Genomic DNA, 15,059 nt, shown 5'->3' on the forward strand with positions numbered 1-15,059 from the left:
CGTTTTCTGCCTTTTCTGATAGTTTTGATAACTTAGAAACAAAGCCAAATGACACAGCTTTCATTTTTACTTTTGTTGATTTTTTTTTTGTTGATACTGGCTTTTAAATGGCTTGCCTGTAGAGGCTTTGATTTTTTTCCCTCTGAAAAATTATCTTCCAGAAAATTCCTGCATTTTTTTATAAAAAAATGACTATAGATTACTGTTGAAATGTATGCAATGCCTGTTCTGGGGGTCGGAAGCCTACTTCATTTCCTAACAAGTAGTTTCTTGCAAACAGAACACTGTGAAAAGTTATTTATTGGCTTTAAAACTCATACTGTTTCTAACAAACTATGCAGTGCTGTGTTATATTTTCCTCTAATATGCACAATGGAAGGTACTAGGTCTTTTATTGACTTTGCATGGTGTTTTGTACACAAGATGATTGTAAAAGTCTGTGTTAAATCTGTAAACCCACATTTCTGAATCATGAACAGTATATAGGCCATAAATGGATATGATGTCCAAAAGGCAAACTTATGGGTGAAAATAAATAAATTTTGAGGAGTAGAAGCTGAAATTCCACCATGGAAGAACATGACCTGGCCCAATTCCTGCATCTGAGATTTGTAATGGCAGTCCTTCATCCTGTGGTAAAATATTACATGGATACTTTTCAGCATTGTTACATACTCCAAGGTAATTTTATGGGTTTGGGACAGTATTTATAAGAGTATCTTTTAAATTCTGAAAGAGTAGATGACAGCTTTTATTACTTACTTATGTTCAAAGGTTCAGGTATCACTACTGATGATGGAAGGAAATGTAAAATAACCCTTAAGTATTCCCCCAAAGATCCAGGATTTAAAGCAGCTGAAAACTTGAATGACCTTCTTTTGTCAATGATGTAATTACTGTTGAAAAATGTAACTACAAGTTTGTCCAAATATCTGATTTATTTACTTAAAAAACCAAACCAAAACAACAACAACAAAAAACCTCTTCTAAATGCAAGATCAGTTTCCTCACTAACATTTTACAAGAGAAAAATGCATGTTATGTAATAATTTGAAATTATCAGCTGAGTCTTTGGGGGATCAAAGTGAAAGCTCAGCTCCGGTGCACAAAAATTTCCTGTTCCAGGCCTTTATAAGTTGTTGCAGGTGCTACTGCCTGGAGTATATCCAAAGAAACCAGCTTTTGTGTGAGTAAATTAGGAATACATTTTATGTCAGCTGTTATTTATCAATGGGAGAAAATGCTCTGACTAATGAGACGCAATCCCATTTAAAAATTGCATGACATAAAGTGTTGATTTTAAGTTGTTAGCTTTTCTTCAAATCATAAGCAACCACCTGGCTGGGTACTGCATCCACTGTAATTGCAGTAACAAAGCTCTGTGAGACGTAGGGCAATCCTCTATTTACATTTGCTGGAGGGGAAAGCCTGTGAAGCTAAGGCACTATACAGAGTAAAACAATAAAATTTGAGATCTGGGAGAAGGTAAGAGGAAGTGAATCGTTGGTTTGTTTTCCATGAGTCTTTTATTTTTTATTTTTTTATTTTATTTTTTAATATTGCCTCCATGTAATCTAGTGCTGGAAGTCATACAGGCTTGTTAATAAGGCATAATAAAGACTCAGATAGGGTTGATCTGAAGAAATATATCAAAGGAACAAACTGAAAAGATGGAGGTATAACTACATAAGCAAAGGAGCAGTGTTGCCATAAGAAAACAGGGATATAAACTGCCATCAGTACACCCAAATTGGACAGTATAAGAACCATGAGAACAGTGAAGATCTGGAACAAATTCCCAAGACAGTTTTATCATTCCCTCCACTCCCACTTCACTCCTGCATTCCTTCCATTTGATATTATCCTGTCCTATTACAAATATAAGCTGTCCGCAATATCAAAGGAGTGGGTTATCACAGCACTCTACCAGGTCAGTACTTATCCCAGGAGTTACCAGAAGTGCACAGTGACTTTGACAACTGACACCTGTTGTGGGGTTGGGCAAATAAAGTTGGTCAAGAGATTTAGGTGCCAGGAGCCTAAATTATTTGTCTGTTTGGAAGAACAGCCTAGACCTATCCCTGTATATTGAAATACAGGTTACTTATAGATACCATTTGCTTCAGTAATAGCAGAGATAAGTGCTTTCTAAGATGAACTGCAGACTAACACATTTGCCTGATGTTGTTCACGAGATCTTCACAATGGCAGAATGACTGAGGAAAGTTGCTGGAACTCAAACCCATACTATTTAGCATGATGCAGACCATATCATTTGCAGCCACCGTTTCTCACCTTACTCTGAGTGCTCTTGTAGGCCACCAATGTAGATATCAGCTGTAAAATGTCAGGAAGTTAATAGTCTCACAATATGTAATACAATATCAATGTGACAAAATATTATTCTTCAGAGCTATGAAAGCATATTTTGGTGTGGGCAGATCTGAGATATCTGAACAGTGTTCTTTAAAAGTAATACTATTAACGTAGCTGGGTGAAACACATCACCTCAACTGCATTGATATATAGTTTTCGTTGAAGTTGAGCAATTATCGTTTTATAATGAGGTTTCTGACTAAAATTTCTTATTGAGAGGGTCAGAGAAGATAGTTCCAAATTTATATCCCTAGAAAGATACAGGACCCATCAGAGAAGTTATCAAAGTTATTCAGAGTTCAGAAACAACTATATTTCTGAGTGTATTTCTGAGACATGTCTTTGGTTTAAGCCAAGTTGGCAAATCTGTGATTTTTATTTTAAAATTATCCTCTACTTCCACAAGAGTCTATAAAATATCAGAAAGAAAAAATAAATCTAGTACCCTTCTAATTTTGTGTAAGAATAAGTTTTGTTCCTGTTTTTCTCTTTTCACAAGTTCAAATGTGAACTGAAACTCTTCAGATTTCTAGTGCAGCAACTTTCTAGCAAAGTCTGTAGCCATGAAACTAATAAAGTATAATAAAACTAATACTAATAATGAGCTACTAGGGAAAACAGAGACATTTTCATCATGTGCATGAGTTTCATTTCATGCCAAAATCATTGATGCTTGCATACTTTCACTATTTTTTGTTTGTTTGTTTGCTTGTTTGTTTTTTAATTTTGTCAGTGTAGAAGTTCTTCTAATCCAAATTAATTGCACTTTGTAGCAGATGGTAAGAATTAAAGATCCTATAAAGAACTTCTGTAACAACTATTCTTCCATTTCCTTTATTGGAGCTTGAAAGTTTAAGGTTAAAAGGGGTAGTCATGTATACATTTTCATTATAATTCCAAAAAATATTCAAGAAAGTGATTTTTTTTTTCCAGAACATTGGCAAACAAACAAAACATCATAAAGAGATCTTTAAAAACAATCTTTAATTAAGCATTTTATTTAAGAGAATATCTTTTCATTCCCTGAGGAAGTCAGATCATCCACCTCCATACAATGTGAGGATCTTCTCCTCCATGCCAAGATAATCTTTTATTTTACTTTGCCTTCTGCTTTCAATTACTTAATAATGCCTTTGGATTTATGCTATAATATTCTTTTGTAAGTTCCCAGGGACAAAACAAAACAAAACAAAAAAACTACTTCCTCTTTGGAGTTTGTGTGATGTTTTATTGAGTCAACTGAAGTCTCGTCTTCTGCTATTACTATTTGAATTAATTTTGCAGGTATTTTGGATCTCCATGTCTCCCTTAAGAAATAAATATTGTTTTCTCTTGCACTTCACTGGGAAAGAATAATGTAAAATTTCAGTACTGATCAGTGATGAATGTAATGGAACTTTACAAGGAAGAAAAAAAAATATCTTGCTGGTACTTATGGCCTAAAAATGCTATGCTATATACACATGACCTGTGAAGTCCTTATAATCTCTGATTTTGACTTAACAAGAAGATTTCTTCCAAAATACATCTTTTGTTATTATTATTAGTTTTAGACTTTCTACCTATTTAAATGTTTCTGTCCATAGAACTCTTGGTTTTTGGCAGAATTAGAATGCCATCTGATGGATGAAAATCAGTAAATATTTATATGGACACTGTTAGCATAAGCTCCAGAGGCACCATCCATATATTATTACCTGTCTCTTGGTAACTTCACTTCCCAGTGTTTGGGAATCAAACAAACTGGCTGTCATCCAGGACAGATTTAGGTTGCAAGGAAACTGCCTGAATCCCTGACTGTCAAGTGAGATTAAAAAGTGGACAAAATTTGTTATGGAACAGATAACATCTTTGAAGAGCCAAAGCCAACATTTTTAGGACAGCCAAATATTTTACATAGGTATCCTTTCAGGGGTAGAAAATGAATAATTTATGCATTAAAAGCACTATTTTGTAGTCTACCAAATGCAATTACAAAATACCTGTATCACATTGGTTTGCAAGGCAAAGTCTGTATCAGTCTACACTTCCGCTTATAATGTCCATCTCAGTTCTGGTTGAAACACAAAACCAAGCACAGCAGGATAGTGCCTTACTAAGTGCAAAAATAGCATATTGGCTGGAGCAGCCTGCTGCTTTTGCATCTGTCAAGAAGAGCTAGAAAGGAAAAATGATTATAGCAATCGGCCTGAATTTGCATGAAACGAAGTTAACATATTGTCTGAGGAGCTTCCTAGGTTTCCCAAGATCTGGATTGTGGGAAAGAATAGTGAGATTCATCCTTTTCTCAGCACAATATGACATTGTATCCTAAAGTTGTCTGCCTCAGGAAGATGTTCATATCTTTGCAGAACTAGGGAATGGTTTCTCCTTCTAACTGAAGAACACAGTGAAGAAAATGTAGTTATATATTAGCATTTAGCAGGTTTAGAATATGTTTATCCCTTGACTCAAATAGAGTGATTTATGATTCAATGACAGTGTAGCTTGGAAGGAAACAAGGTTTATAAGCAACTGGATACAGCAACTTTTCACATGCAGCTGGTGGAGTCCAGCAAGTGCCACTTTGGCATTCTGTCATCAAATGGACAATTAGCTGAAAAATACTGGTTTTATCAGTTGTCATTAGACATTCCTAAAGTCACCCACTGAAAAATAAATGAATCTGCAAAGGTTAGGGGGAAGAGGTTTTATGGTTGGGAACTTTATGGAAAGTCAAATATAGGATGTTACACATAGATGAAACAGCTATGAAAGCAGGTTGCCTGCTGAATTCATCTGAATATAAGGGGCAAGAGACCCTTTCTCTATTTCTGTTTGTAACAATAACTCATTAATTTCCTTACTCTTTACCCCCTATAGTACATTTGTATAATGTATGTTAGATAGTATATGCAGAATTAGGTTGAAAAGTTTTCTGCATTTTGTAAGTAACTGGATATGTGTTCTAATATTCAATGTCTAAAGAACTTCACAGCTTACTCAGCAAGATGAACTGGTCTTTCTGTAGCCTGTGTTTAAATCAGAATCCAAATAAGTCACACTGATGCTCTCTAATGAATTTTGTTTACTTTTATCACCATTCTCTCTACTACATCAATGTTGAAAAAATGAAGAAGAATATCAGTCACTAGAAAAGTATGCATCTGCTTTTTGTAATCATAACAAAGCATTTAGGGCGTGATCCAGAGATTCCTAGTTGTCTCATCCCAGCAGGGTGACTCACTTAGCTGGAGATAGGCTTCATTTTGTTCAATGGACTGCCAAAAGGTTGTTCAAGAAAACTCTCATGTTGACTGGGGAGCTTCCCAGAAGTCAGGGTGCCCAGATGGAGTAGCATGTGCAAGACGAGGATACACATAAACGTTCTGATGCCTGTGCAGAGAATTTTTTTTTTTTTAATTTTCCCTCTACATAACAATTTTCCAGTGTAAAATGCACATTTTTTCTGAAAAAAAAGGAGAGGGGGGAAGAGAGGGAGAAGTAATCAGACATAACTCATTTGGCTCCTTCTAATGAGGAAAATGTCACAGGTGGAAAAGTCCCTTCTTTGGTAATTAGGAGGTAGATACCATACAAACAGATCCCAGCTCCTGTGAGCTGAAATTACAGTGGTTGGAGGAAATTTAACCTAGATCTGCCACTCATTAGTGACCACCTTAATCTATAGGCTATTATATTCTGTGAGACTAGTACCATCCTTCTGAACTTTCCAGTTCAAAACTTACTTCCCAAAGTAAGTTTCCTTCTGAACTTTTTCCCAGTTCAAAACTTACTTGCCAAAATTAGTTGGTTAAAAACAGTTTTTCCGTGTCTTTAAATGTCTCTAACACAGCTAAATAACTACATACGTTAGTAGGCATATCAAATAATTATTGTACTTTTATGCTTCTGGATACTTTTTTTGTGAAAAAAAAAAAAAGGGGGGGTGGCAAGAAAGATCTGTTTTTCCTATTTTCATTTTCTATTTGTATCTTATTACAAAATATTTTTTTTTAAGATATGAACATTATTAGCTATTTTTTAAGTACAAACATTAAGTTAGCTATCCATGACTGACAAACCAATGCTATCTATAGCAGAGGTTCACAACCTGTGCCTCAGCAAAGCAGAATGAACAAAGCAGCCTGAGGAGCCAATATTGAGAGATGTTTCTACCCCAGCATTAGAAGAAGTAAAAAAATAAAACATAAAATAAAATTGGAAAGCTTGGGCCAGGGTGAATTCTGTTCTACATTGTCACCTAACCCTGCTTCAGCTGTGTCTTATTTGTGGTTAATTGGTTTACTCAAGAAACTTGAGTGAAAAATTCTGTGGCTAACTTGCTCTGAATGCAAGAAATTTTAAAAGGTAGAACCTGGTCATCTGTGCAGTTGCTATCTCTCCCTGTGCTTAATTATTTTTTCATTTTATTATTTCCATTTGGTTTTGATGATTTCTTCCTAGTTAAAATTAAAATTGTTTTCAGTATGAACTAGATATTTGGAAATATCCAGACTTGCCAATGTTTTGCTTATTTAGCAATGTGGTTTTCCCCTTTCTGCTTTTTCACTTAAGAATCTAGCTGCACTTAACCAGGGTAATTGAATATCTTTGATATCATACTGTGAAAAAGTTGCAAAGACATTCATTCATCAGCTTTTGTCAACACTCCAGATCATAAGCAAACAGCCTGAATGAAAAAGTTGTTGATTTACAACTGAAAGGACAGCCTTCAACACATTGGATTGCTAGCTAGGCCTCTAAAAAGATGTTAATTGAAATTATAGATTGTGGCAATGATAAAAATCTTTTGCAGAATGTTCAAAAGTATGTAATAGTTGTAATTCTAGTCTAATCATTACTTTTTTTTCCCTTTCCAAAAGCAACTTTTGGAAATCTCTTAAATTCAGTATTTAAGAGATTTCAAAACATGAAAACTATTGAATAACAATTTTTTTTTGAAACTAATATAGAACAAGGCCCTGTGGTATAGGGTGCTTATGATAGGTAATGTGATGATGTGTGATTAAATCCTGTGGCCAGCTTTGAAAATACCATTTTAGCTGAGAAGTAATTATAAATGGAAATCTGTTATGACTGCTGTGTGGGTAACTCTCATTTATGCTTAGTAAAGTGTAAAACTGGAATCTATTTATAAAGCTGTTGTTTAAGCTTTTCTTTTGTTCTGCCTTTGATTTAATTCAGTCTATTCAAGTTTTGCTCAAACAGCAGGTTTGGCCATTAGTAAATAACACAGAAATAGCGTAGCTCTTTGATCTCTTCTGTCCTTACGAACAATGTGCCTATAGGCATGTGTAATATTTTGTAAGTGCAAATAATTAAAAGATTTTGGATGATAGGCATGTTGAAACTAGCAGTATTTTTCAGACTTTCAGTTCCTGTTGGATGACATAGGACAAATAAGCAAGAAAAGCCTCAGATCATCTCAAATTTACAACACATTTGTTTTTAATAGCAGTTATAAAAATGACTGTGCTTTTAAATCCCATTACTTCAAAAAACATTGCATTCTTATTGATTTGTATAATTACAAAAGAAGTAGAGATTTTTAAACTTCATCAATGGATTGTCCTTTTGCATCACAAAGTACAAAAATCGACAGGATGCATCAGAGCTCTAGTTTTATTTAGAATGTGCTGCTGTTTGTTTTCATATTACTGAGTTGATCTGGAAAACAAACAAACAAACAACACACTATTTCCAATGAATTGATTTTGTTACTTTTCTGATTTTTAGATTGTTAGGTCTGTGCTGTGACACTGACACAAGTCAGAGAACAATTCCATCTTCCTTTACTTACTCCTATCTTCCTCAATTCTGAGGAACCAAATAAAGAAATCAGTGACTTCTTCTCCAAAGAAGAAATCAGGAAAACATCCCTGATCCTTGGGAAGTGTAATTGTTAGTTACTGGTTTAGTCTGAAGATAAAACAATAGTTATATATATAATATACATACTTATTGTATATATATCATGTATATGTATATTACTTCAAAACAGTATAGCTAGTCCCATTTATTATCCAAATTTATTATCCAAATTTATTGTCTTTTTTACAATGGCTTTTTTCAAAAAATTGCAATGGGAAAGTAGTCTCTTAACTGAGGTCCCCTTTGGTTTCCTCTTCAATTCTGCAGCTTATGTGAAGAGGGGGAGATGTTTCTCTGACCACTTAAAGCTAGTTCTCTCTCTAAGCTTTGAGCTCATATACATGAATTTTGCAAGGAGCTCTCAAAGGTCCTTTCAGAGACTGACAGCATCCTGGTCACTTCTATATGCAAAATAGAGAGCAAAGGAACAAACACAATGAGGTTGGCCAAATTACTCAAGAGGAGGAAAATCAGCAGAACCAGGCCCCCACATTCCAAGTCTCACTGCCCTTTCATCAGAAAACCAGAAATAGACACAGAGTTGTTGTCTTTTGTGTATCAAGCCTCACTCTGAGCCTGACAGCTTCATCTCCCAAGAGCTTGGATTATTTCTGTTTGCACAATTTCAAAGCTTTGTATGGTGTAATTTTTTTATTTTTATTTTTTAAAGACTATTAGGTACCTCACTTCACATTACTTCTACTATTTTCTCCCAGTGATTATTTGTACAAATATAACCAAGCATTTCTGCTGTCTCTGTGTATGGGTACTCACTCCTCCATGGTTTTGTAGTTAGCTGGATCAGAAAGCTGGCCTGCTTGAAGGATAGTGCAGAGTAACAAGAATGGAAGTTGACTGTTTGTTACAGCTTACTCAGCCATCTCACTAGTGACAGTGGGAGAAGAGAAGACAAAAGGCCAGACTATCCTTTTCAACTGCAGCCCACACTGAAGTTTTGCCTAAATAAGTCAGGAAGCCATAGTCTAAGAAAGCAATTTACAAGTTTTACTTGAGATATAAGATATATGTAAGATTTAAGAAAGATAAGAGAGAGATTTACTTACTTAACTTGTGTCTGGCACTGTTCCCTCATGTTAATAATGTAGCTCCCAAGCAATCTTAATTTTCATGCTTCTTTAGCCCTTCTAGGTTACTATAATGATATTCAGTACCTTAAATCTGTAATTTATCTCTCTGCTTTTGTAGAGAATTTCATCCCGACTGTTTGATTTGCTTTGGTTTTAAACTGAGGGTTGAGGAAATCCAGGCTGAAGTTGTGAGCCTACTACCTGATGCAGAGAACAGATGGGTCTGAGATGTGTCACAGTTCGTGCAGAAGCAAATGCTGGTCCCAGTCCTGCCCTTTTGGAAGCCAGGGAGCCTGCACAGGCAAATTCCATACTTGCAGTATATGTACACATCATTGACTCTTGTTGACAGCTTCAGTCAGCTGGCACAAGAAGCTTTATAACCAGAGGCAACTTTTGATTATCCATAACTTAGATGCTTTAACATTCTGGAAATAAAGATCTACAGCTTAAACTTGGCACAGGTCTCCGTGGAAAACCAGCAAAGCAAAGGAACAGCAGAAAGTGATGGAAGTTCAGGCAATGTAGCCAAGAAGAAACCCAGGTGCATCACAGCTAGTTCTAGTTATCTGTTCTGTCCGAATCTCACAAGCCTGTTTAAGTACATTACATTGTTCTTCCAATAGGATTTAGTGAGAAAGGTAGTTTCAAAGCCAAGCTACTGCTCCCGATAGGCCAGGGTATGTCACTTAGAAAAAAAAAGTGTGGTATTGCTGTTTGAGACCTCAGTATTTGGGCAGAGTCCAGTTATGGTTTTGTTGACAGTTTAAATTTGTAAATGTAATGGCTGTGATAAAAACTTTTGCCTTTTATCTTGCTGTGGTCTGTTACCATTTTGTTCCTAATCATCCATTATCACATTAGAGACACAGGTTTATTGGATACTTTATCAGATGAAAGAAGCATTTAGTTAGTTTTATGTCAATGATGAAGAATATAGTGATTTTTTCTCTTTTTTGGTATCTGTTAACTTTGCAGAATCTTACCTAGGCAATTAAGTCTAGCAGGATTCTGCACAAGCAATCTGATGGCTCAATAAGAAGTTTTCCATTATTACTCTAAAGATACTTTCTTCCAGAAAAGATCAATTAAGTGCATTTCTGTGAACCCCTTCCATACTATAGCAGTATGAGTAGATGCTCATGAAAGATGGAAAGTATTGTTGCATCTTGACTTCATATATGAAAAGCATTACTACAGTCTATTATTACTTCATGTTTGGAGATGGCTCACTTTTTTTTTTTTTTTTTTTTATTATTATTAAATATAGACTTGGATTATCACTTGCTTTTGTCTTCAACTACTCCTACTTAATCCTCTTGTCAAAGCCCAGAGTTCCTGCGGGAATCCAGTGACGGATGATGTAAATGACATTGCAAAATTGGTAAGTAGCATTTATTTTAAATTATTCTTTATGTTAAACAATAGTCACTGGATAATGGCCTTACATTTTTAAGGAAAGTTAACAAATCTAGATTAGAACTAGAGGAATACTTAAAAAAATCCATTAACATCTGTCACCTGATCAAAGCCAAAACCTTTATTGCAGAGAATGGGGAATAGTTTCAGTGTGTATAACAGGTGACTTCTTTGACCAATTTAGAGTACATATACATATGTGTTTTGTTGTCTCCAAACTTCCATAAAAACTGTCAAAAGTTTTGATTCCTCAAACATTCTCTGGGAACAGACTGTTTCCCATGTAGATGAAAGACTGCTGCCTTTGCATTGTTGACATGTAGGGAGTAGACTGACGACAAACAACATGAAAATGAAACGCAAGTCTTTACCTTAGTTTTATGGGAAACTTGTACCATATATAAAAAATAATGTGATATTTAATATCTTTGTGGCAATCAAAGCAATAATGACCGAACAACTCTTATAATCTTAGGTGGGAGTAGGCTACAAAGAATATTCTATGTTTCTGTTTCTACTTGCTTTATCATACCAAGAAGTTTAAATCTGAAGGACTGACAGCTGCGTCTATAAATCAGCTTAAGTATAGTTTAACTGTTACTTAATTGAACACTGCATTCACCTGAAAAACTGCATCTTCATGTGTGAAGTCAGTTGGTGTTTAGCTCCACTAAAGTCATTGATTATGTTGACTTACAGTATCTAACAGGATCTAGCACCAGTGTTTTGAAGAAATATTATGTGCTGAACATTTAAAAAGAATACCTGCACTTACCTATTGTCTTCAGCTGAAAATTATGGCTGTGGTATGGAGAAACAGTTGCAAGACTGGAGTTTATGCTCTCAGACACTTAATTTGGAGTCCCTTGCGTTTGCTGCCAGTGCAATGTTCTTGTTTTCTTTGGGCATTGTTATATGCATTGGCACATAGTGCAAATCTCTGGGGGTCCTCTATAGTCCTTCTTAAATGCTTACTGCTTCACATTAGTCCCTTTAGGCATAAGTCTGAAGAATTGGCGTGTTTTTTCAAGATAATATTTCATCTCTTGAAAGAGTATTAAGCTTTGATTTAAAACTGTTGAAAGCATGACAGAACAACAAAAATCCTGTGAGGGCTGATGAAATTGTCTGGGACAAGGTTAGCAATAACTTTTTGTTAATTATATACCCTCAGAACATATGATTTGACTTTCCCTTTACTACAATTTAAACTTCAAGTATGTATAAATACAGATAACAAATATTTTTATGCAGCTTGAGCAATCACACTTTCCTTTTATGAAATATTATGACATACACCTAATACAACAAAAATCAAGTCGTTTTTTGTTTTGACTGTGATTTTTCCATGTCATATTCCTGCATCTTCCTCTTGTCTAGTCCAGCAACTGCAGTTCTTGCACATACCACTGCAGCACTATGTTTCCATACCCCCACCCTCCTTCACACCTCCTCATCCTCTCCCCACATACAGCCTTATTGCTAGTTCTCTCCCATGGCCCCTGGGCATGAGGCATACCTGGGCAATGTTCTGAGCTCCTACCAGGTTCATATCCCCTTTTACTTGGGCTGCTGGCTGGAAAGAAGGAGTTCACGTGGCCAATGTTTTGATGCATGTGTACTGCTTGTCTTGGAAGAAAAACCCTGCCTACTATCTGGCTTACACTGCCCTTCTGATGCTGCCAAGACTGAGCAGAATGCGACTGGGCTGAGCTCCTCTGCCACTCCTCAGTGAAGATGCTGTACTGTTGTTCTCCTGACTTACCAATATGCCTTTCATATCTCTTTATAGAATGCAAAATTTTGGTGAAGTTAGCTAAAAGCTTCAAAGATATTTTGGGTGTGAGAAATAACAGACAGATGCAGAGAATGCCAAGGCTGAACACCAGACACCTGAGTTATCTTTGTTTTAAACTTGTGTTTGAAAATGTTTTGATGAGACTCTGTTTCCCTGTTTTGTCTGTGTATATTAATATTTGCATGGATTTCTTTGTGCAGAAATCATTTCTATAAAGCCTGAACTGAAGAGATAATGTGGAAATAACTGTAGGATCTTAAACTGAGTACAAGAACTCTTGGTTTTAATTAGACTGACTAGTTTTATAAGAGAAGGCAGAAACTCACAGATAATGCTGACTAACCATATTATTTAGCTGAAAAGCACACTGTCATTCTTAATAATGTTAAAACCATATTTGGTATAAATTTGTTATCAAATTTTTGATAGAGAATCATGGCTGCATCATGAAGCTTACATCACTGAAAGCAATGGTGTCTACCTGAACTCCTAAATGATCTTTTCTTCCCACCCCACTTCCATTAGTCTTAGGAAGTGTCTACATAAACCACTGTGTGTGTGCTGTGGAATGGTTCCTGAACTACTTTAAAAAAAAATCCTAGCCTAAGTGCTGGCGTTCTCAACATGGCTGCATACATTTGGTATGGGTAAACATCTGTAGTTCTTCTAATACCTGGAGCAGACCACTCACAATTGTAGCATTTCTGCATAGCACTGTATTTTACTATATTAACTTATCTGGATTAATTAAAGAGAAACATTGTTTTCAGAATGGATGGATAGCAATAGATTTGGTAACAGGTTTTCAAGAAGTATTTGTTTTGTATTCATGATTTTTTTAATTTTATATGGAGTATATACTTAGTACATACAATATGGACTCCAACATGTTTGCTTAAAAATTTAGTTCAGGCAGAGCCTATGACTCTTGTAAATTACTATAAATATTTTGGACCACGCCTGCATTTTGAAACAAAATATGCTGATTTAATTGAGAAATGATATTCTGAAGATTTAAGCCTTCAGCGTTAGACATAGCCTCCATAGGTGACCGAGTTCTTTATAGGTCTTTATAGATCTATTTCTTCAATGATCCAAAGAGTTTATGCCAGTAGAATATTGTGTCTTTAATCACTTTCTTCCCCTTTCGCACTGAGAACAAACTGTAGGATTTCCCAGAAGGAGCTGGGGATTTCACAGAAGATAATATTATTGTATGTACTGTTATTGCCCATAGTTATTGTGATGTTATTATACAAAGGCTTTTAGCAGATCTTTATCATGCTTGCTGAGAGCAATATGGCAGTCATTTCTGCAGGCTTTATTCTTGGCCACGCTGCCATGTTCTTTGGACTCTTTTGTTCAAAGTCATGTGTCTAATTCAGTATCTGTGTGAGATAACTTACTGTGCAGCAGTAATACTCAGGTACCATCATTTATCTTAGGATGTTGGCCTGTCTTCCTCACAAACATTCAGACATCAGCTTAGATTCTGTATGGACTGAATCTTCCACATGGGAGGGTTATGAGCTCTTCATCTCCCTCAAATGTTATCCTTTCCTGGGCCTTTTTCTTCTCACTGTAAAGTAATATTACGCTATCTCCCCAGCTATTCAGGTCTATAATAAAGGTGTCCATTTTGTCTCTTGCCACTTCTGAAATGTGTATTAAGTTCACTTCTAATGCCTTTTTTTTTTTCCTTTTTTTTTCTGTCATAAGAGGAAAAAAGTGTTTATGTAGCTTTTTCTCTATACAAAAACATCTTTCTTCCAGATTCTCGGTGAATTAAAATCCAGTCTACTGAAAAGTCTTTTTCTGGCTTCAGCCTCTATAATTTTGCCCTTCTGTCTGTTTATTGTGCTGTTCTGACCATATATCTTCTACTTATTTCCCTCAAGCTGTTTATCTTTTGTTTTATTATCAATGGCAAGCTTCGTGTTTCATCTTCAAAGGCACTATTTACACTGCCTGTGAAGTCGTAACACATTCTGGCTTTGCACAGTTGTTGTAGCATCTCCTAAATATTTCCTGGTTTCTTGTGGCTGTGTTCTGTTAAACTACTGTATTCCAGGAACATGAGAAGAACATTCCCCAGTCAACACTTTCTGTGAATATAAATCAGGCATGTCTACTACGCCTATGCTGGTGGAGAATAAATAAGACACACTGTGCAGTGCCTGAAAATGTGGTTCATTAGCTTAATCAACTTTATGTTGAATAAGAAACTGAGGAGAGATGTATGGTGTAACTTGCTTTCAGTGGTGTTAAACTGTATTTTCACTAGCATCATAATAGACTCTTAGCAGAAGCTATAATCAGAAAGGAGGAAGAGATTCAATAAAATAAAGGTTTCTGAGTTTTAACAAACAGACTATTAATACAAAAATTATTCATAGTATTTTCTGTTAGATTAAATTTATTGAAATCTTTATAAAGTAATTTTGTAGTATGTAGAAGGTATCCTAAATAAAATCATTTTAAGAAGAACAGAACAATTCAAAAAT

General features: G+C 35.4%; 1 protein-coding gene across 3 annotated transcripts in view; it reads left to right on the forward strand.

The window, feature by feature from the left end:
- Positions 1-15,059, forward strand: part of KITLG (KIT ligand) — a 57,693-nt gene that overhangs the window by 14,868 nt on the left and 27,766 nt on the right. For all 3 annotated transcript variants that reach the window (XR_004754097.1, XM_035337665.1, XM_035337655.1), the window contains exon 2: positions 10,609-10,722. Coding sequence is in view for 2 of the 3 variants with exons in the window: in XM_035337665.1 (XP_035193556.1) it covers positions 10,609-10,722 (114 nt within the window). In the remaining variant the exon portion in view is untranslated. The remainder of the gene's footprint in view (positions 1-10,608; positions 10,723-15,059) is intronic.

The sequence above is a fragment of the Oxyura jamaicensis genome, chromosome 1 (genome assembly GCF_011077185.1).
Source record: "Oxyura jamaicensis isolate SHBP4307 breed ruddy duck chromosome 1, BPBGC_Ojam_1.0, whole genome shotgun sequence".
Classification (NCBI taxonomy): Eukaryota; Metazoa; Chordata; class Aves; order Anseriformes; family Anatidae; genus Oxyura; species Oxyura jamaicensis.